Below are 22,719 nucleotides of genomic sequence, written 5' to 3' on the forward strand. Positions count from 1 at the left end.
TGCCAGACTAGCACTTACTGCGATAAGTGGAAATGTACTGTAAATCACAAATTTTCACTGTCAGCATAGTAAATTTTATTATGATAAACACACGAAAATACACCGAATACACGTGATATTTTGTCGCACATACAGTTTTTTTTCACGGTTGCCCGAGCATACTTTACAATACAACATTTGGAAAGACTGAAAACATTTTTTACTGTGCTTACAGAGAAAAAGATTCTCGAGTCTTTTGAATGAAAGGTACGGTTATTGGTCTTTTTACTATGGTGGATAGAACAATTCTCATTAATTTTCGGCCTCGTTTTCTCCGTGTGAATACGTATTTGTAGATTCCATAGCAGGAAGCCTCGATCATCGAATAAAAAGGATAAAAAGTGGTTACGCACTCGAAAAACATGGAGTCGTCGTCGAAATTCCTAGAGGGAACAAAAGTTCTGACAACTGTTATAGGATTAGTCGCGTGAAGAGAAAAATATGTACAAAAAGTACGTGACAGGTCACAGCGGAAAAGGGAAAGACCAAGAGAAAGAGAGGAAGGCGAGGAGGGAGAGAAAAGATACAATAAAAAGTGGCGGATGTGAAAGGCCGGGTATATTAGGATGGTCGATGTAATGGGCTAGTTTCATAGGCTAGAAGGTCAGTATTGTCCTATATATATAGCGAGGTTCGTCTAACGAGACAAGATAGACTCTTGGAGCAGCGTAGAATGAGCTTATTCTTTCTTTCCCATTTTCGTTCGAGGCCCCCAGGCGAAATTGTCTTTGGATATCTCGTTATTAAGCACAATATTTTGAAGGCATTGCTATATGAAAGGGCAAAGATGGGTCGAGGCAGCTTGACGGAGGGAGGAAGAGCAGGGAAAAAAGAAACTTTGGAAGATAACGCTCGACGTCGCGGCGAGTGCGGGGTCGTTCGATTATGGTCACAAAGTGCAGGCACTCTTCGAGAGGCTTTTGCCAACGTGCGAATCGATCGGTCACTTTCACGAAGCGCACACGTCATCCCTCGCTCGGAATCGCGAGTATCTTCAACGTTAAGTGGCCATATCGAACGATCGAGAATAATATCTGCAGGAAAAGGGGTGCCCCAACGAGCCGGCCCCGCGAGTCCATGGCCGAATGACTATTCGATACATCAGTTGCTTCATTCGTTCATGGATAAGATTGTGACGGAATCGTAGATTTGTAATGCAGACGAAAAACAAGAAATTTTGCTCGACGTTCCAGTCGTTTCCTCCGAATGCTCGCGAGGGTCGGAGAAGAGGAACCGATCGATTTATATTATTCCGGAGATACATTTTCATGGGACTAATAAATTGTATGATTTTGGGGAAAAGGAAGGATGTATCAGTTTCTCGAAAACAGGAACGATCTTCTTCTGACCTGAATTCATTGTTCCGCGACCCCCGAGACTCGAAATATGGCTAGCAGTGCTAGCTCGAGAAAGAAGGAGTAAAACCCACGAGGGCTCGAAACATATATATTCGCCACGAAGAGACACCCTCGCTATTCTTGCTCCCGAGAGACGCGGAAGCCCAACGTGAGAAGATCAGCCCGGGGATAAGACGCCAACTCTTTTGTTTCTTCAGGACCTGCGGCCCTTTTTGCACTCCGATGTGTAATAATCGTTTTTTTCAGGAGCTAATAAAAGTCTCTTGAATCACAGCTTGACAGCGAACTCCAATAATTCGTGCTCACACGGTCGATCATCGCGTTGAATTCGAATTGGAGTTCCCACGAAATCATTCAATCTCGATGTCCAATCGAACATACTTTTGTCATTAAGTTTTCGCACACGTTCGAGCGTAACGAGGACGATTCTCAGGTACAACGAAAAGCCGAGACTCTCGTGTACTAATCCAATTAAAATTTTTCTCTGATCGTCCGAACCGAGTCCCCGTAGATTCGCTTGCCTCGGGCCAACAGTTTTAATGAGGAAAAGATTAGAGAGGAAAGATAAGCTCTCTGTTCCTGGTTTACTCTTCCTCAAATGAGCCAACCTACGTTTTTTATTATTGGTTCAAAATATATTGACCGTTCGAGGGAGGCTTCGTTCGCTTTGGGCAATGAGAATTAACCTGGACGGTGAAGGCTCGAATTCTGGTGATCTCTGATTTGGACCACTTCGGTACAGGATTGATCGTTAGGCCTATTTCCATTTTTAAAGATTCAGACGAATAAATTGGAGCAACTTTTACTCCGATTGGTTGAAAAATTTCTGACCTTTTCCCCGCTCGTGTTCCATTTATTCTGCCATCATCCTCAATATTTATTGAGCCGTACCGAGGAGCTGATCATCCCGATTGTCATTGTCCATATAATACACTCCTTGTCAGGAGCAATATCGCGACGTTATTCGCATCTGAAATTGAGAGAATATTACGTTCGAGGACGAAGTTAGATCGACGTCAAGACAGAGTGTACGATCGGGAACGGCAGTGCATTTAACCTTTCTATATTTTTCTCTCAATTCAGTCCCTCGGCATGTTCGTCTTCGATTGAGATTATTTCACGAGGCGAGTGTGCCCGCGGAGTTATTACGGAGCTTCGTCGAGGAGAAAATTCGAAGAAGATTCCCTCAATTTTGTCCAACTTTCTTGCGAAACAATGAGAATAAAAATGATTTTTATTGAGCCAACAATAATTGGTTCAACCTGCCAGTGTAATGAAGACGTAAATGGACGTAGGAAAAGCAAAGGCGTGCGATCCGGTATGCAGGGGAAAAAATAGCGCTCGGATTACCGCAAGAAAATTGCGGCTTTTATTGAAGATAGAGGGAAGGTGCGTCGATCCATTATTGCTCGCGTGTATGTGAGAGCAGAAAATGTGTTTAGAGGATGATCATGCACCGAGGCGCATGTGTGAGGTCGCGCCGCTCCGCAACGATTCGAGCACGATCATTTGTGTTAGAAAAACAAACCTCTTGATTCATTCACAGCTCGAGCTGTATTAATAGGTTGTATAATAGATTCTGAGAGATTGTGACAACTCGCGGGCTTGTCTTCTCTTCGCTCCTCTCCCCTTTTTCCTCTCCTCCTCGCTCAACAATTCTAAACCGCCAACGAATTCTTCATCCCACAAGTACGAGATGCTCTTTCCCGGTCGGAGCATCCTCGATTTATCTCAATGAGATGAAGCAGCTCCCATAGAAACGGCGAATAATAGCTCAACTGTTCTTTTCTTCTGTGCAATCGACATTGCAGGAAATACGAGAGAATGAATCAAAAGCTCGGCGAGCGCAAGAGAAGGAGAGCCGGATTCGGAGGTAAACGGCGGCGGTGTCTGTGACACAAAAATTGAATAGAATTTCCTCGAGTATTCTCACTATTTCCAATTTCAAATATAGCCTCGAGTAAAGTCGTTTTGTGCGGGGGGGATTGTCGAAAATTCGAAGAAAATGTCGTCTCGTATAATCGTTAATAGCCGCGAGAGCTCGCCCGCTTCGTACTTTCTCCATCATTCACGCGCAGTCGAAAAAATATTCAAGATTATCTTATCTCCTCGAGCGAAGTAAAAAAGTAACGTATGCCTCTTTAAAAGTTGGAGTCGCTGGCCGAGAATAAAGAGCTCAAAAGTTGCACGGGGGTTGAGAAAAAATGATGCTCCCCCAAAATGCGAGATTCGCGCTCGACATTCTCTTGGATTTATTTTATTGGCCCCGCGATACGCCCCGAGATTCGTGTATACCCCGAGGAAAATGTCTACCAAAGAATTTGAGAAGCCTTGAGAAAATCGGGTCTGCGGAACGCTCGGAAATACGCGCGACGACCGCCTGCGTTTCGACCTTCGCCCGAAGTGCCGATAAGTAGCGCGAATTTGAATATTTTTCAAGTTCAAGAGGATGCGTCAACAGAGGCTCGAGGGTTTGTTTTACGCGCTGGAAACATCAGCGATAAAAACGGCGCCGAGGACAAAACGGTATCGACCTATAGTGGACCAGCGACTTTGTTCAGCCCGGATAAGCCCCGTGTCGTCCTGTTTTTTCATCGTGTGAACCAGCCGAACATCCCGCCGCAGAAACGACAGGAGAGAAAACACTCGACGCGCGTTAACCGCGGTGCAGAGAACAGCCGAAAACCCTCCCGAAGCGAGACTCCAATGAATATTCAAATAAATAATATCGAAAAAGGAATAAAACTTTATTCCTCGGAGGGAAGAAACGAAGAAAAAAGCCACGACGAATATAGCGTTGTGGCCGACGCAACAGGAGAGACGACTGATATCGCGACGACGGTCGCGCGTTCTTACAGTTTCTTCGCTTCGTACGTGCACATACATAGACTCTTCTTTATTCCTTTTTTCTTTGCTAGCATCAAGACGCAATTTGAAGCTCACGTAGAGGCAATAAAGTCGCGAAAATGTATGGTCGTTGAGTCTCTCTCTCTCTGGTAACGACACGTGTTCGAACGCTCGTTCACATTTTCAATAGTGTAGTAAATATACGAGAAAAATAGGAAAATCCACGTTCCGCGACTGACTCTTGAGGTACTTGATGAAAAAATTCTCTCAAAAAAGTGAGAACAAACATTTTGAGATCTGAAATTTCGTTTTATTCCAACGCCTCGTTTCGTCACCGGAAGAGAGACTTTGGCGATACATTTGTCCAGGATTTTGAAACATTGAAATAATTCATCGGATCGAACAACGCAAAAACGGTGGTCTCATCCTACGAGCTGTGGATCAATGCTCGCTGAGCTCGAAGCTTCCAATGCAAACAGCGACCATCCGAACTTGTATTTCGTATATACACAGCTCGATAACAATCGAAGCATTATCGTTGCACAACTATCGTTTGTATGTTTTGTATTCTGATCTCCTCAGGCTCACGCGGACTCGTCGATTCGAAGGATCGTTGGCACGTGCCAATGCAATTATCGGAGACCGAATGTTTCTTCGATAGATTCCGAAGCGTCGGAGAGCGTGCGAACAAACACGTCGAGGAGTTTTCTTGCCACTCGGAGCGGAGAAGATCAGTCTTCGGTCGCGGAAAACCTGCGCAGGCTCCCGCTCTTTCCCACTCGCATTTTCAAAAGATCCGCATTCGATATCATCCTCGATGCACCTTAAACTCCAAAATGCGGATCGTGGTTTGCCTTTCCTACTCGAAATTCCCCCACAAATATTCAATCGAAACGATTTTACTTGAGTATTTATGTTTACTGCAATTGCGAATCGCCCGCCGGGATTCGGACCTCCGCAAATATGAATATTCAGGAACCCGACACGCCCCAAGTTTCAGGGACGATACGCCAATGAACCTCGAAATAAGGATCGGCGAAGCCAGCATGAGCTCCATATTCATCCACGTTTCCAGAGGATTATTCCGACGTACCATAAACGCAGTGAGCGCGGCAATGGTAAAGTCCAGCACATTATTAATCCGTCTCTATCAGAGGGTTCTCCGCGCACTCTGTTTCGTCGCCTGCGTGCACGATGCTCGTCGGACGTACTCAGACGCTCGTATCGCCCGTACCGCCTCCGCCTGAAAGCCCAATAGAGCATAAACCACCTTCTATAATCATAATTCATTGACATGTATGTATAATCCGTTGTATGGCGCGAGAAACTCGAGTCGCAGGGTCGCAGGTGCGACGTGATACATCGCGCGCGCCTCCCACGTGTCAAAATGCAGATCTTTGTCGTCGGTTTATTACGGATTATATAGCGTGATATACGTAAATCATATCGAACGGAAAGGAGCCTCGTTAGGAAAAGTTTTCACGCAGGTTTTTGGTGAGTGAAGGACGGCGTTTGTTGCTCCGGCTCCTTAATTGTTGAGCTTCCATGAAAATGTTTCTTGGCTGCGGATATTTGAGTGGAGAATTTTCGGTGGGTTGCGCTCAGAAGATTCGAATTTATTGACGTACTTTCGTTATTTTCGATCGAGACGAATCGCGGTGGCAACTCGGACGGAGCGATGAATTGAATCGGCCGAGATGGAGCTACGTTTGCGGTTGGTTTGTGACGAAATCCCGATCTCAGGGACACGCCAAGTGGGAGAGCGCGCAAGTCGAATCGAGCTAGTTAAACATCAAATGTTGAGTTCAATGTATCAAAGGAAAACAAGCCACTTGATTCATAAAGTTCGAGGCTGAAAAATAATTGATCGGGTATGCGTGCCCACGGGCGAGAACGAGGCTTCTTTGATGTCGGAATGCGGGCATAAATTCACAGCCGAACTCAAGTTTATACCAGCGGAATAACATACGAACGCAATAAAATCGAAAATAAGTGCGAAGCGAAAATCAATAGCGAGGGAAAGTCGCGCGGGCACTATTCGCACGCATGTTCGTCCGCGAAACTGAGCTTTCGCGGCGCTACTAATTTTCGAAATTTCTCGCCCTCCCCCCACGGCCGAGCGAATCGTTTAAATATTCAAACTTCCGCGTGCCCGATGATTCTGGAAATTTGAAAGCTTTCAAATTTTTTCCTCTTTCCGCAGATTGACATCGAGCGATAATCGTTTTGCCGTTCTTTCAATCTTTTCCATATTTTCGAAGGTCCAGCACGATGATCCTGTGCACTTCGAAGATTTATTAATCGCGACGTTTCAATTTATTTATCTCTGTTTATTCGCAGCGCTAATTTCTCCCGTAGCTCCGTCCACCCCGAAGAATAATATCGCGCGAGTTGAATTTTCGCTCGTTCCTCAAGCTCGTTAAGTGTCAAATTCGCACGATCATCCCGCATCTTTTCATTCGGAGCATCGTTAGTCACAATTTCCGGAACGATTCTGTTTTTTAGCCTCCCGAGCGATGCAGACTCGCGGAGGAAGCTCGACTAACGTGTTCCGGTCGTTGGAACAATTGCCCAACGATCTAATCGCATTGAACGTTATAATTACTCGAAGCTTTTCACTATAATGAATTGTCTGAAAATCAACGAATTTTCGTTGAGAAGAGGAGGCCCGAAGGATCCCAAAGTCCGCGCAGCTAGTGTTTCGGGCCTCGCGCGTTGTCTCATTCCGAAGCAAAATTAACGAACATTTCAACTTTGTGATTCGTTGTTCTCGCGATCATTGAAAATTTAATCGCACCCAGCAGACGAATCGTCTCTCGATCTTCAGCAGAGTGAATAACGAAATGCATATATTTTCAGGCTCGAGCGGTCCTATTGAACGTATAACGAAACGAGATGAACAACGAAACGGCTTTCAACGACACCGACTACGGCAGCGACTACGATGTCAATGACTCCTTGAACATCTTTAATTGGGCCGAGTTGGGTCCTGTCCTCGTCATCTACTCCATCACCTTTTGCCTCGGACTCACTGGTTTTTATATTTTCTTTTTATTCCTTTGCCCTCTAATAGCCCTCAAGTCCTTCGAACTTCCTGTAACAGGGGACAATTAACATTGAGGCCTCGCGCCGAGGCAGAGTTCTTCTATTATTTTTCATGACGCGAGCAGGCGAACCTCATTAAAGTTTGTAAGGGTTGCTCCACGTGAATAACAATAAGTTGAGTCTCGTGACATTTTCGGCCCTGAGGTTCCCTTCCCGTTCGATGTCACGACACAAAAATGTCTGGAAATGTGCCGGGGGGGGGGGGGGGGGGGGAGGGATATTTTGTCAGAATTTCCTTGCTCAGTCTTCCCACTAATTTTTTTCACTATTTTAAAGAAAGTATGAAAACACGCTTCCCTTAAAAATCGCAGGAATCCTTCCTCCTCAATCTGCTTTACTAATTTCTGAACGATTCAGGCAATCTGGTGATAATCGCGTCAACGTTGTGCCCACGACTGCGACCTTTGCCGTCAACGCCAACGAACATATTCCTCGGAGGTCTCGCGAGCGCGGATCTCATTCTCATCGTTTTCTGCATACCCGTCAAGGTACGTGAGCCCCGTTTAGTGTTGAAACTATTTTCTGAAGAATTTACGAAAAACGTTGCTTCGTGAGTCGCCCGGCGGTCGTGATCGGCGACCCGGAAGTTTCCGAAAAGTCGATTCGACTCTTTCGAAAGATGTTTCGTCGCAGCCGCTGAGTCTGAGAATCCCGATCTAAACGTTGCCCGCACTGTCGCGAGGAAGCAGCATTCGCCTCGCCGGAAAAGCCTCGCCCCGATCCTCGTAACGACGATAACAGCGATGTCATTAATTGTGTTATCGATGTAATTTCAGTGAAAAACCGGACGTCCGTGTCTCTTCGTTAAATCGAGCCTCGGGAGCTCTCCGAACAAGTTTTATCGTTTCGCTCCCTCTGCGACTCTCCCGTCCCTTCCGCGCGCGATAGCCAAAATAAAATATGACGTTGTGCCAAGCTCTAAAATTATACTCGCGCTCTCGAGAGTGAGCGCCGCATTTCACTCGTGAGATATATCGCGGTGAAAAGTTCGTTTTGTGCTAGCAGATGTCTCGTGCGGGCAACTGTCTCGTGGAAGAAGGAAAAAAAAAAGAGTTTAGAAGTCAGGAAATACGCCACTCTGGCCGATGCCCGAGAGGAAAATATTCGTTTTTTCATTTCTTTTTGTTGTTTTTCTTTTGTTTTTTTTTCTTCTTCTTTTTAAACGAACCTAATAATCGCTGCTATCTGGATACGTTAACGCGCCTTCGCGACGTAGAGTTATTGATCTTTCGCTTTCTCATTACAAGCTGATCGACGTGTTTTCAACGAGTATGTGTGTGTGTGTGTGTGTGTGTTCAAAGCCACGAAACCTCAATGCGATCCCCAGCGATGTTTGTTTTCCATCGTTTTCATGCTTCCTCAATAATGGCCGAAGCCACAGCCACTCACGTTTCTCCTGAATTTTTATGCACGCATCGCGTTCGATTATGCTCTCGAGACAACGACGAACCGTTGGACCGACGTTTTTTTCACGATCAATGCAAAGGCAGAATCTCACTGACCTGATGAGAGGAAAGGGAGCCAAAAATGCGCCAGTAATTTTAACTGATTTCCGCGCGTTTGACTTTGAGCGTCGTTTATGAAGCTTCGCGTATACTTTAGCAACACGCTCGCACAAACATTCCCATGAAATATCGACACTCGCTGGCGCAGACGATATTCAATAAACTCGTCACTGTCGGAGCGCACGGTGGCCGTCCCGTTTCGACGATCTTCGTCTGTAAAAGCTCGTGCACTTTTATTTCAAGGGAAAATGCAGTTGAGAGAGAAAAGGGACTGGAAGTAAAGTGAAATTGAAGTTTTTACGGTCGAAAAAGACCGGAGCAGGCTCCTCGGTGCAACGATTAATCATTTTGGGTGAAAATGTTTCCTCGACTTTGGACTGATCACGATGTCAATAGGCGCAAAGAAAACTTTTTTCCTCGACTCGGGGAATGCTCCGATTTGCTCGAAAACTGGGATCTCCGAATCAACTTAACGAGACCGTGCGTCGATGTCAAAACAGTGAAGTCAACGGTCTTTTGCCGGGTGCTTGGGATCGTCGATCCACATAAAAATCTACTGGCTCAAGCGATGCCAAAATACAAAAAAATTTCACTCATTCGATGCTTCGAAGATGCTGAGATCACAAAGCAGAAGTTCGTTCTCGTTTCAGACTCATCGAAACTTTTGATCAATCTTCAAAAATATTCGGGCAAATTCTTCACTCAATCATCTCCCACCGAATTTCACGAGGCAATTTTTATCTGCAAGCAGTAAATTCGTGTGAGACAGCATCGGAGCAAATTGCTTGTCGAGAACCCGTCCGGAATAGTCAAGTTTACCTTTTTAGTGTCCAGGAAAAGTGACATATTGGGAATATATCAGCATCGAATACGGCTTTATGGAGGGGGAGCGACTACTCGATCCGGAGATGAAGGAACGTGCTCGATCTATAAATGGTGTAAATAGTCATCGCCATTTATCGAATGATTGCATGGCAATCTATCGGAGATCTTGAACATCGATCCCACGTGTACCGGGTGACTCAGCTCTGAAATTTTTTTCAGTATTCATTAAATCCTAAGAAATTCGTCGAAGAGTGGATCGCGATCGAAGGGCGACACAGCAGAGTCCAAGTTTTCACTTTTCCCCCATGCAGACGAGACTTTAGGCGCATCCTTTATACACGAGATTTAAGGCACAGACGAGTTTATACTGAAGTTAGAGTACTCGACCTCGATACAGAGGCGACGAGCCTCGTGGTCATGAGCTCGGTGTCTGTACTCGGGAATTCAATCGTGTCAACCGCCCGCAATTGATCGCTCTCATGTGCATTTTACGCGAACTCTTTCATCGACGAAACACACTTGTATGCGCGCGGCTGCGATTGAACTCTCGATATTCCCCGGTAAACTGCATTTCCGTCTGCGTTCTCGATGCTCAGAGGCAATTATTCCTCAGGATTAATCAGCTAACTTGTACCTCGTCAAAGAAACTCGACAATCCATTTAAAAGTTTTACTGTGAGAGCTCTCTGATGCGCTGAGGAGATTTGAAACATTTTTAAAACTACTGCAATGTCGTATTTATGCCGATCAAAGCGATGTAGTTTTTTCTGCTCGCAAGGACGTCGGAGATCTTCAGTGTAAAATGTCAAACACGGGGACGTTCATTTTCTTTGAAAAAATTCCAATTATTTTATCTCTCACAGTTTTCAAATGACTTTTTACACAATCAATATTCATTCGTTTCGAAAGACCGAATCTCTGGATTTTTGCGATCGTGCGGTGAAGAACGAAAGCCTTCGACGTACACGGTCTATCGACGAAGGAAAATTCATTCGATCTCGAGTTCGATAAGTGCACGGAGAAAACGAGGCCGAAAATTCTAGAGGAAAGTACTAGGAATCTAGTACCTCGGGGACAGTATAGGGACGTACTGGATTCCAGCATTAATTCTAAGAACAGCAATAACAATTGTTTTAACCACCATAGTAAAAAGATCAATGCGCATACCTTTGTTCAAAAGACTCAAGAGTCTTTTTCTCTATAAGCACAGTAGAGAATGTTTTCAGTCACTTCAAATGTTTGTATCGTCAAGTATGCTCGGGCAACCCTGAAAAAAAATAATATGTATGGTAAAATGTCACGTATATCAGGTGTATTTATCATAAAATTTACTTGACAGTCGAAATTTATGATTTACAATGTATTTCCACTTATCAGTTGGTGCTGGTCTGACACGATGATGAATAACACTCGAAAACAAAAGGAAATACAGTTCCCACGTGCATCACTTTTTGCTATCCACGTAAAGCTGTTCAGAATTGAAGGGAGGAAAAATTGGAAAATTCAGAAAATACTATGCTTGTAATCGGTGGCTAAATACTTTGAAAATTTTTGAAAAATAATGTATATTCCTCACTATACTAAACGAATTCGTTTTCTCCGCGTGGATGAGCATTTCTGCCTCTTGATATCGACTGTTGGCTTCGTTTCGGATATTTAGCTCGAGTCACTTGAGCCACCGACGCGTAGACAGTGAAAGCAATGAGTCCTCGGTTTTCTCGTGGTCTCTGTGTTTTTTCTTCATTTCCGTGTAATTTTCTGTTCGTGTATGTACGCGTGCGTATCTCTCTCTCTCTCTTTTCCCGTGTTGCTCAGGATCTGAACTTTTGATTGATGAGTTTGTCGAAAATTTGGGCGTTTATCGTGGGAGTTTCGAAATTGAGTTAATCCAAAAGTTCGATCGATTGATATGCCAGTGAGTCGTTCGAGCGATACGAAAACTCGTTTCTTCTCTCTGCTGGGATTCGATTAATACTTTCGACAAGACCGAGTTTGGTAACTCGACGAATTTATCGCACCGTCAACCCCGTCAAAGGGCCTTGGGCTGGCTGAACTATTAGTTCGGAAATCATTTATTTACCGCCGGACATAAAATTCGTTTGGCAGAGTTGTGAGCAAAGGATAATTTACCCCGCTGTAAACGGTACTTCCCTAAGATATAATTTTCCCCCAATAACAAAGAGCGTTCCTAGCGTTTTTATACGACAGCATTTCATTCGGATGAATTCGCTCGAGGGGCTTGTTTTCGCGCTGAGGAAAATCTCGTTCGGGTAGTTGTTCGACAGTTTATTAAATCGCGAGAGGGAGCCCCGCAAAGAAATAAATGAGACGAAGTTAAGAGCTTTATTAGAGAGATAATAATTCGTGCGGTGGATATGATGATTCCCTGATGTGAAGTAAGACCCTTCGAAAGATTGCGTGGTTGAGAAACGACGATGCCTCGGAATTTAGTCGTATATTATGGCACGCTCGGCCCGTGCGCGGGGAGACCTGCAAATTTTTTCCCCCAGAAGTTTTCATCGCGCGCGCGCCGTATATATTTGCCAAAGGATCGAGCAAATGAAAGAGATGCCAAAAAAATGTAGTGCACGAAAAGGGGTAGAAAACGAGCGTGGCCGAAAAAGAGAGGAGAGGCGGGGCAGCGCGAGGGGAAAAATGAGAAGTGCCATAGGGGCTGTTAAGACTCGCGCGGCCGAAAAGAGCTCAGGCTCATTGAAATGGTTCAGGGTCGAGGAAAGCGAGCTAACGTCAAAGTGAATGATATGCTTTGTTGAAGAAAGTGTTTTTTTTTTTTTTTTTTTTTTTTTTTTTCGTCGAGTTTACGCATACGCGAAGCTTCCCTTAACAGAAGAGAGACGTCAGCCTTGCGAGTCCTTTCCCAAAGCATATTTACAGCTGCGACGATGCTCTCGTTTGCTAAAATATCATCTTCTAAGCGCTGCATTATTTCGGGGCGAAAGCCCGTTTTATTAATGGGAGAAGAGCAACTTTTATCAAAGGTGACAGAACTTTTATTTGAGTGAGAGTGAACTGCTGGCTTTTGGAACTTGATACTTGACAGTGGGCTGCTGAGGATAAATGCCGACGAACTTGAACGATTCCATTGCCACAGTGAATTTGAAGCTTCAATTTATCAACCCTCAGATACTTTCATCTTTTCCTTCTCCCTCACACCGGATAATCGTAAAAAACATCTCTAATGCTGTGTGTTTTACCAGTTCGCCGGAGATTTGGCGTTTCTGGCGAAACGATTCGGGAAAACTGTCGACGAGGCTAGATAAATCCGCCGCCCCGACTCATACATATTCTCAATACGTATATCCATTGTCCTCGCACCGGTCAATTTCTTGTATATAAATCCAGTCGGTCGAACGAAATATATTTTTTTCTTTCTCTTCCCATTTTCCCTTTCGCTTCGGTGTATCCGAGCGGACGGGGGTGAATTTTTTTATTCTTCCACGATGAGCCAGAGTTTCTCGAGCTAACGGCCCGAGGGAGATAACTTGGGAGTGTTCTGTTACTTATTCGGGAGTCGCTGCACGCACTAATCCTCGACGTTATATACTTTGAGGCACGCGTAAGACCCGAAAATGCGGACAAATGTATGACGAGGAGTAACGAGTTTTATCGCTAATCGACGCTCGCAATTCATCCTATCGCCGGACCAACAATTTACGCGCTTTTCAACTGACCCCTCGCGCCAACGCTCGTAAACACACGGGGAACCGTTAAAGTGAAATTTCGAGCGTAAAATCCTGTGACAGCCCCTGGAACGTTGCACGCGCGCATCCGCTTGAGCTGCTCAACTCCAATGTTGAAAGAATGCGGGGGAGAGTCGAGCATGCCCGGATGGCGCCTGATGGCAGCTCAATTATTCGACAATTTCGATTCGTTCGAACCCGCATTTATTAAAAAACGAAGTGCGACTTTTTAGGAAACTTTGGTCCGTCACGTATTCGCTACTTCCACGCACTCGACTCTAACGAGGATCGCACAACGGGGCTTCTCCTCTCCGCTAATCTTGGCGATGATTAATGAAAGAAAACACGTTTGATCGAGCCCTCGAATCCATCGCAGCGCTGCACTCTGACCGAAGGAATTCCGGAAAAGCTAGCTTTCACGGTTAAGTTCTTCGATTCTGGAATCTTTTTCACCCCATAGCGAAAGGGATCCCAACGTAATCCCGTTGCCAGACTCCGGAATCTGTACTGACCCTTACAAAAATGGATGCTTCGCCCTGCTCCCGAAGAAAAAAGTGAACGAGAACGCCGCCGATTCCTTCCCGTTTGTCGAATCTTTTCTTCGGAATTATTCGTAAAATCATTTGAAACTTCAATTCTGAGGACAAAGTTTCAATGAAATTCTTTAACTTTCTCCGAAACGTTTCCGCTGAAAACTTATTCGCGATTATTCTATTCGCGTTTTCTCAAATCTGTAGCCGAGGACCGGAGGTTGAGCAACAGGTTCAGGACGTTGATGGACGCAAGCCAAGAAAATTGTCAGTTTTGAATTGAATAAAAATTCGGTCCCGAACAGCGGCATCGATTCTCAAAACATCGTTCCTCGAGTTTGGGTACCCGAACGTTTGTAGGGACCTGTAAGATCAAAGTAGAATGCTAGTTGAAGACGTTTGCATTCGAAATTCGGGAGTCCCGGAGACGCGTCGTGTCGTCATGAGAAATCGGCTGAAAAGATAGGGCAGAAGGGCGAGAAGCGTGCGGCTATTTTTTATCTCGAGAAAAGTGATGAGAAAACGGTCTTCCGAAAAGAGAAAGGACGAAAAAGAAACTGTGGATCTTGGAAGATCTGGTTCAACGTTTCTTTTCTTTTTTTTTCATCTTTTTTCTCGTATACCCAGAGAAAAAAAGGGAATAAAGGATACGAACGTTCCGCCAAACCCCAAAGAAATACTCGAGCATATGTCTCACGAGGGATTTGTTGAAGGGAGCATGGAGGAACATCGAAATTTGCCACTCCTGTCACGTTCTCTCTGTGACAGAATACCAATTCCCTTTAACGCAGTGGATCCGGTCATGGAGACCGTAACTGCTGTGGGAATCTTATGAAAAATCATCTTATCATCCTGCCTGTGAATATGTGACGCGCTCCTCAAGAGTGTCAGGTCTGAGGGATGTCCATTCGCTTCTTCATGCATTTGAGGTGAATTTTGTCTCAATTATTTCATTGAAAACGATGCTCACTGTGGAACGTAACGTTTGAACTGACCCTCACGAAGTGACAGTTTGTTTTTTCAGCAGAGAGTCACGTAAAAATATTCTGACATTTTCATGTTTTTGATGAATAGTGAAAAATTGCGAATCTTTAGTGTCCTAATGAATTTGAATGCTGAGCCCTGAAATTCAGGACTAAATTGCTCGGTCTTCCGTAATGAGAATCGTTGAATTAATGAATTTTGGTGTGCATTGAAACGCCACTATTACTTGTGACAGGGTGTGTCGTCTAGTGATTTCAACTCCATAAAAAGAGGAGGGTGGACCGATGAGTTACGGGGGTCTCATAAACAACGCGTTTCCCGGTGACACCCTTGACTTTGACTGTCATCCCAGAAAGGCTATTCCCCAGCTTACGGTGAACCGGAGTGATGTCACGTGCCATAAAACCTGATATATTGCATGTTTAATGGTGGATCAAACATTTGACGGTTGCGAGGATGGATGAAAGTAAGCGGGAATTCAACGAAAGAATATATAAATATGCGCGAAGCAACATTTCGTTGTTATTTTGATCTTCAACGGGGAAAAAAATGCTGATAATATGACTCGGCTGCGCGCGAGCGTGGGGAAATAATTTCAGTTTTATCGCCATTGAAATCATTAATCAAAGGGCAACGTGAAAACGAACGAATCACGTAACCGCACCGCAGAGGCTTCGCGGTCATTAAAAGATGTATTCATATTTATGAAGTTTGTGACAAACAATATGGAAATTTTCACGCGTGAACTTTGGAAAATATTCCTCTCAGGTGCACATGAGCGACTGATGCTTCGTCTCGCGCTCGTTCATCGTTACTTTCTGACATTATTTTTTTTTCTAATTTCACGTTCAATTCGTATTATCCTCCCGAATGAATTCTGACGAAAATATTCATGATACGTGTAGGCTGTGAATGCATGGAAAATCTTCATTGAATTGTAGGAGAAAATTTCTCGAGCGAGAGCTAACGTGTTTCATAATTTTTCGAGCATCGTTAATCTGTGCTACTTATTTCAATTGAACTTCCGGAACACATCCGTATCGATCGCATCTGACAGCTGAGTTTTCGATTTTTCGACGAAAGCTCCTATATCAGCTGAATTTGACTCTACTAATGCGGGACAAACTACACCGTGCGATGAATAAATTAGCGCAGGGGAGGCTGAACAAATATATATGAGTAATCATCAGTTTCGCGTACATTTTAGCTTTGAGAAATTCGATTCCATTTTTTCGACTCCTAAAGAACGCAGTCGACGTTACATTACCGCGATCAATTGCATCCTTTGGGTCGAATCGCGTCCGTTAAATAGATAGTCGACTGACACGCATACCAAATTTTGAAGGGTTCGTTTTATTGGTTATTGTAATAAACCTGTTCAAATATGAAAAAAAAATACACAGTGTTATAGGGACAATGCATTAAAAATCATTTATCTTTCCATATAACGAATGAACGCATCTTACGAAATTTATGAAAAACTTATACAATAACGATGAAGTATATAATGAAGATTTGGGGAAAAAATCGAGACGATTGTCTTACTATAGTGATAATGATAAAGATATATTGCGTTAAAGATTGAACGAAATTGGTAATGAGCACTCGTTTAACCTCACGTTTGCCTATTTCGGCATTTCGTTTGCGCTCTCTAATGCGATTTTTTACATAAAAAACTGTAGTATTTTAGCCGGGGACGAATGAAAATTGGGGTTCGGTCGGTGATGGATCCTCGATTAATTATTAATGCCTCGTAATTTCATTCGCTAAAAAATAATTTGAAAAAATGTATTTACAATTTCGAATTAATAACTCTGACATTCACTAAAAATGATAATATCTTTAATTGGGAAGTGAAAATCGACCGAATTTAGACACCCATAAAAACCGCGATCCTTCGGACATGATCTACCTTAATGGAAAATCGTCTCTCAACTTCATTCCGGTTCATTTTTATTCCCAGTATTCTCTCATTTAGTCAAAGTGATCGAGATCGCGAAGGTTTTCAAGTAAAACGAAAAAGTACGGTTCACGGGGTCGTCTGACCGTGGCCTCTCGAAGTCTGAAATTTTCAGGCCGATTAGGGTGAGCCTCTGCGGTGAAAATTTTCTCGTTGTCTCTTCTCCCATTATCGTTCGTTCGCATACGTATGTAGTCGCCGTATATGCCGTTAAGATTGGCCCACGTGATCGAATGACACGAGCAATTTATCGAACGATGTAAATTGATAACACGAGCTGGGAGCAATCGACTTCGTGCGGGGATTCGTATGCGCGGACTTGGAATGTCCGAGGGGGTTGGAAGCGATCGTGTAAACGAGAATGCTCAATCAAATTCCGCTGTAAAGTTTCCAGCGTACCGTTTTCACAAAATCCCCTCGCAATTGCTTATTGATTGTCAGAGCCAAAAAACCCGCAGACTGTTTCTCGCGTGCTACGAAAACGGTTAGAGATACGGGAAAAATGTATGGGAGAAGAGTTGTAGAGCATCAAATTTCCCACAAAAAACCCAGGCACAGAATTTTCCTATCTCTGATATCAGCGGCCCGAAGCCGACCTGAAAATCCTTGTCTGCGGTGGCGCTGTCCTGGTCAGATACCGGCCAAGTTACTCTGCATTTTTTGTAACGAAATTTTCCCGAGAAAAAAGCAGACTCGAGTGAGCACGAGAACCGTCTCGATTCCAGAGTGGATCGCAACCTTTTTTCCCACCGTTCAACGGCCACGTTGAAACCTCGACGAGTTATACTCCCGATAAGTTTACCCGGGGAGAGGCCTCGGTGAAATTGCTAAATCTTCGGGGAATACCGATTGTCCATTCGGGCCAGGTATCCATTTATTTTATTCTGATTCGCCATACTTGAGGGAGCTCGACAAAAAAGTGTAACGTGCAAAATCGAGGATAAGAAATTCATAAGGCGTCCATGGGCAAACGGGCGTTTTTCACGCCTCTGTGCACATTCCCCATTTAACGATTTTTCATCGCGCAATGAAGAGCCGCGAATTATATATAATTGAGGCAGGAACGAGCGAAACGTTTCATTGACACTCGAGCTCCCGCACCGTCGTAAAATCAATACTATTCAATATCAATCAATGTTCACAAGTTTTCCGTTAAATCGTAGCACATGGAAAAACAAAGAGGAGAAAATAACGCTCATAAACAATGAAAGTCGAGCTGATACAGAAGTAAACGACGATATTTCCACGAGCTCGATGTGTGCTGTATCGTGTTATTGTAATATATACGAGTTACTAGAAAGCTCCGCGCGAAAAAGCCCAGCTCTATATCGAAATTGCTCGTTAGTCTCGGAAACTCATTCTCTTCGGTTGTTTCGTGCTGGTCTAATTAAGGATCGTGCCACACGCTCGCTCCCGACGTAACAGGAAACCTTATAGCCGCGTCTCAGCAGTTTGAAATAGGTACAAGTTGACTATCTCTCTCTTCTTTCTTTCCCCGTTTTTATTCCCTGCTCTCGCCCGCAATGTACGCGCGCTTTTATTATGACGGGAGTCGGGCGCGAGTCTCTCTGGAGCAGGCAACATTTTCGCCTTCGCGAAATGGTGTTTTATGGGGCCGCGTTCGAGGAGGCAGCTATGTCAGCCGAATGCGAGTGCGTTAGTGAGGAAACTTTGAGAAAGCGGATGCACTCGAGGGGCTTTGCTCTCGAATTTTTTCAACCCGTTGAGATTTGCTTTATCGAGCACTTTGCGGAAGCGTTCGTTCGAGCTGAAGTTTGAAGTTTTGGCAAATGGGAGCCAATCGCGAGGGAGGGGGGAGCGAAGTTACTTCGTGGGTGGTGCTCGCCCTCGGAGAACTTTTTGATTCGGAGTCATTTATTTTCTATAGGAATATTCGCGATAATTATCCGGAGATCTCGAATCTCAGGAAGTTGGCAACTTTTTTCATGTTCCTCGGGCTCACCTTCGTCGTGCTCGCGATTTTCGACGAAAAAAGCTTGAAAGCCACTTATTGCGTCGGGAATTTTGGTGCAGAATTCTCCTCGAATGGAATTCGCGAGAGCGTGGGTAACGCAGGTGCATGTAACGCAATTAAACGAAATGGCGAGCAAAAATAACGCGATTATCTGCGCTAACACTGCCGGAAATTGTGGAAACAACGACGAATCTGGTGTCGCTGCGGTTCGCCCACGTCACAGCTGCGTGAACCAATACATCGAGTTGGTTCACATACGCGTTCGTTTCTCTGCACATTTGAATGTCGCACTGTCCACAATGAAGGCGAATTGTACTCGAAATTTGATAATACTGTGAATAAACAGTTACGGAGTTTGCCCACTCGTCTTATGGATTTATCCTCGATAGAAAAAACGCGTATATTGCAGGTTCTCGTATCCGGGAAACGTTGCTGAAACGCAGCCATCGAATTGCTGTCGAATTCAACGTTCTCGAGTTACATCGAGAGCTGCAAATTTTTCGTGTAATTGGATGGCTTTTTACTCAGCGTACAAAATCGCTTCGTGTTCGCATCTGCTCGATTCCCACTATAAAAAAATGACGAAAAATGCATTAAAACGATGAAATTCAAAGAGCTTTTCGTTCTTGAACCATAAATTATTAATAATCATAGTAGCAATAAACTAATCATTTTTATCGTGAATAAAATCAATCATTAATTGTCCTTTGGCAATCACTTCTGTTCAATCGAGTTGCACCGGTGCAACGAGCTCTACTCATTTAGATCGATCCAAAAGGAAAAATTTCAAACACCGATGTCGTGAGGAACTCAATATTTTCGACGAAGCAGAGCGAATGGAAAGTAACAGATTGACGAAACAATTACAAATATACGAGTCCGATTTTCTCGCTCTTCCTCTCGTACCTATACTCGTCAGCCAGATGAAAAGATTTTTCGCACGCAGAGACAGTCCGGAGCTGACAGAGAATTTAGTTGGCAAACATTCAGCAATGCTTCAACATGTTCCTGGAACTAATTTCTAAAATAAACATGTGACGTTTTCCGGCAGTTACGTATTCGACAACGTGTTACAGCAATGAGACTCGATTATCTCTATTACTTTTACATTCGTCAACTTTTTACAAAGCTTTTTTCCACACTCCACTGAATAGTCCACTTATGCTCACTCCTCGTTTTCGACGAATCGCGTTAGAACGGTTCGCAGGGATAATGGATTCACGATCTATCGAAATATTTCGTACACGAAGCGTGTCCTTCAGGTAGAAACCCGCTGTGATCGATACAATTGCAAGAGCCTGTAAGAATCTCCACGTTATTTATATTCAATGACGAGATTATGGAAAGAAATTGTGATAAATTGACTTACGTCTACAAAAATACGCGATTTTTTTTAGCTCGAGCTTTTAGGTCAGAAAAAGCTTTTTATTTGTCTGAAAATTGTTTTTCTTTTTCGGGCTCGACACGGAGGTGCCTTCGACGCAGATAACAAACGGGTGGGTAAAATAGAATCTCGAAAAAGCCGATTTACTTAATTGAACGTAGATTCGCTATCCGCTCACACATTCCTGGTGAAAAGCCTTCGCTTTAAATCCATTGGGATTTTGTGCCTGAGCGCAAAGTTACGTGAATCACCGAGGAAATTCGAAATTCGAAAGCCCTTGTATTTCGTCGAGCACAAGGTAACTTTCCTGGAAACGTGAACGAGAGAGAAAACGTTTTAATGTGGTAATTAGATTATTCAAAAATTCAATAAACTTGCACTACCGACGAGTACCTGGAGTTCTGCTGAATTCAAATGAGCCACGTCTCACGTACTATTGTTATGTTTACTTTTATTACAAAGTCTTAGGTTTCGTCATTAAGGTTTTTAGCAACGCCTTTATTGTTCGTTCACGCACATTCTTGCTTCTTTATTCTCTCCATTTTTTTTTTAGTTTCGCGATTATCTTTCAACTCGCTTTCAGTAACTTCGTCAGCTTGATCGTGATCTTTAACACCGACGAGATCATTCGAATTTCCTTGTTTTTCAAGTGAATATTTAATTTTTTGTCGAACTCACTGAATATTGATGCTGAAACTATTTTCATAGGAATTTCGCGTCTGTCAGAAATGAGCGTGGCATGTTCGCACTGTTCGATGGGTTCGAGGGCTTGGAGCACCGCACGATGGGCCCATTCGCGTGAAAAACTTTGCATAATTTTCGTATTTTCTTTTCATTTTGATGAAATAAACGGTTCGGAGTTTTGAGATTTTGCGTTGTATGATTTGTCAGGCTGAAGGTTCACTCGGTCGTTTGGAAAATATTTTCGATCCTTTGACTCGTTGGTCGATCGAGCGAGATTTTCCGCTTTGTCCGCATTCGCCGGATTTCCCCTCTGAAATTCTTTTCCGATAGGAACGTCTTTATATATTCAGTTCGCAGGGGAAAAAACGTTCGTCATTTCACTCGTGCGTATGCGCGTGCGATTTTTTCGGCTATAGCGAGAACCAGTCTCGCGCTCAAATCGACGCTCGGCCGTACCGAATCGAGTGTGGATATCCGAATGCTTTCATGGCACGATATGCTCCAATGAAATTAAGCACCTGGAGCGATGGGGCTGTCACGAGATCTCGGTTACGTGCGTCAATTCATACTGATGGATCCGTTTGTCTACTAGCGAATTGTGTACGTGGCTCGCCGTGTATCACAAAATTACGTGCAATCTGATATTCCATTCTCGTGATTATACATCATTTATAAGCTTTCCGATAAAAATAATGCGGAGGAAGAACGCGTGGGAAGGTATTTCGAGATGGAGCGATCGAAGGGCCGCGTAGACACCGCTTACCCTGACGTTTTAAGGGGGTCACTTCGTGTGGCAGCCGGATTTTTTGCGATTTTTTTGCGGCGAGGAAAAAATACATAGATTTTTAAAATTTGAAGGGTTTGTTTCCTGGTATTTCGACTCTATGAAAGAAATTTTTTATTCTGATATCTCGAATAAATTTTTGGTGTAAAACTACTCCAGAGGAACTCGTATGTTTCTCAACGGTCCCCACAATTCCGAGGGATCGGTTGATCTGAGATGAACGCAAACCAAAGAGCGTTTTGATTTGTAAAGCAGTGGCTATCGCCTGAACTAAAACAGATATCAGAGTTAAAAAATTCTTCCATAGAGTCGAAGTCCCAATGAACAAACCCTTCCAAATTAAAAAGTCTATTTTTTCCTCGCCACAAAAAATTGCGAAAAAACCCCAAAAAATCCGGCTGCCAGACGAGGTGAACCCCTTAACTCAAAAATATCAAACTGCGTCATACGTATCTGTTGACAAAATGTTATTCGACGATAAAAATGATTGAAGGATAATTTTCCAATAAAAATAACTTTATTATTCGACGCGTCGATTGCGACAAAATGGTACAAGACGAAGCGTATGCTTTCAGCCACAGTGAATATCGACGGAATCCGCATTTCTCAACGCGCACCTATCAATGAAATTTCGTGCTTAAGATAAACGCGAAAGACGGAAGAAAATAGAGAAAGGCATTTTCAATGCGTTCATCCGTATTCGGGGCTGAGGAACGTGAGGGAAATTTGGAGGATCGACGAGAGGGAGTGAAAACTTCGTCACACGTGTTCGTACACTCGTACAGGCTGTGGGAGGCTGTTCGAACGATGGAAAAAAGGGACGAAAAGCACTGAGGGGAGAAAAGACTGAGCAAGAGGATGGGCAGATTGCTCGTGATCTCGAGGAAGAACATTTCCTCGAGCATTCGTGATTCTCACTGTTGCACAGTGCCCCAAGTTTTCATGTTTTCGCCTCTCTCTCTTTTTCCCTCTTCCTCTTTCATCCCTATATTTTCTCCTTTTATGTGAATCCGTATAAGAGTGTATATCCAGAGACGGC

General features: G+C 43.9%; 1 protein-coding gene across 1 annotated transcript in view; it reads left to right on the forward strand.

The window, feature by feature from the left end:
* The window catches only part of LOC122413931 (QRFP-like peptide receptor), a 33,439-nt gene that overhangs the window by 1,357 nt on the left and 9,363 nt on the right, over positions 1-22,719 (forward strand). Inside the window, exons 2-3 of the mRNA XM_043424620.1 lie at positions 7,104-7,278; positions 7,707-7,837. Coding sequence (XP_043280555.1) covers positions 7,140-7,278; positions 7,707-7,837 — 270 coding nt within the window. The 5' untranslated portion in view covers positions 7,104-7,139. The remainder of the gene's footprint in view (positions 1-7,103; positions 7,279-7,706; positions 7,838-22,719) is intronic.

This window comes from Venturia canescens, chromosome 7 (assembly GCF_019457755.1).
Source record: "Venturia canescens isolate UGA chromosome 7, ASM1945775v1, whole genome shotgun sequence".
Lineage (NCBI taxonomy): Eukaryota > Metazoa > Arthropoda > Insecta > Hymenoptera > Ichneumonidae > Venturia > Venturia canescens.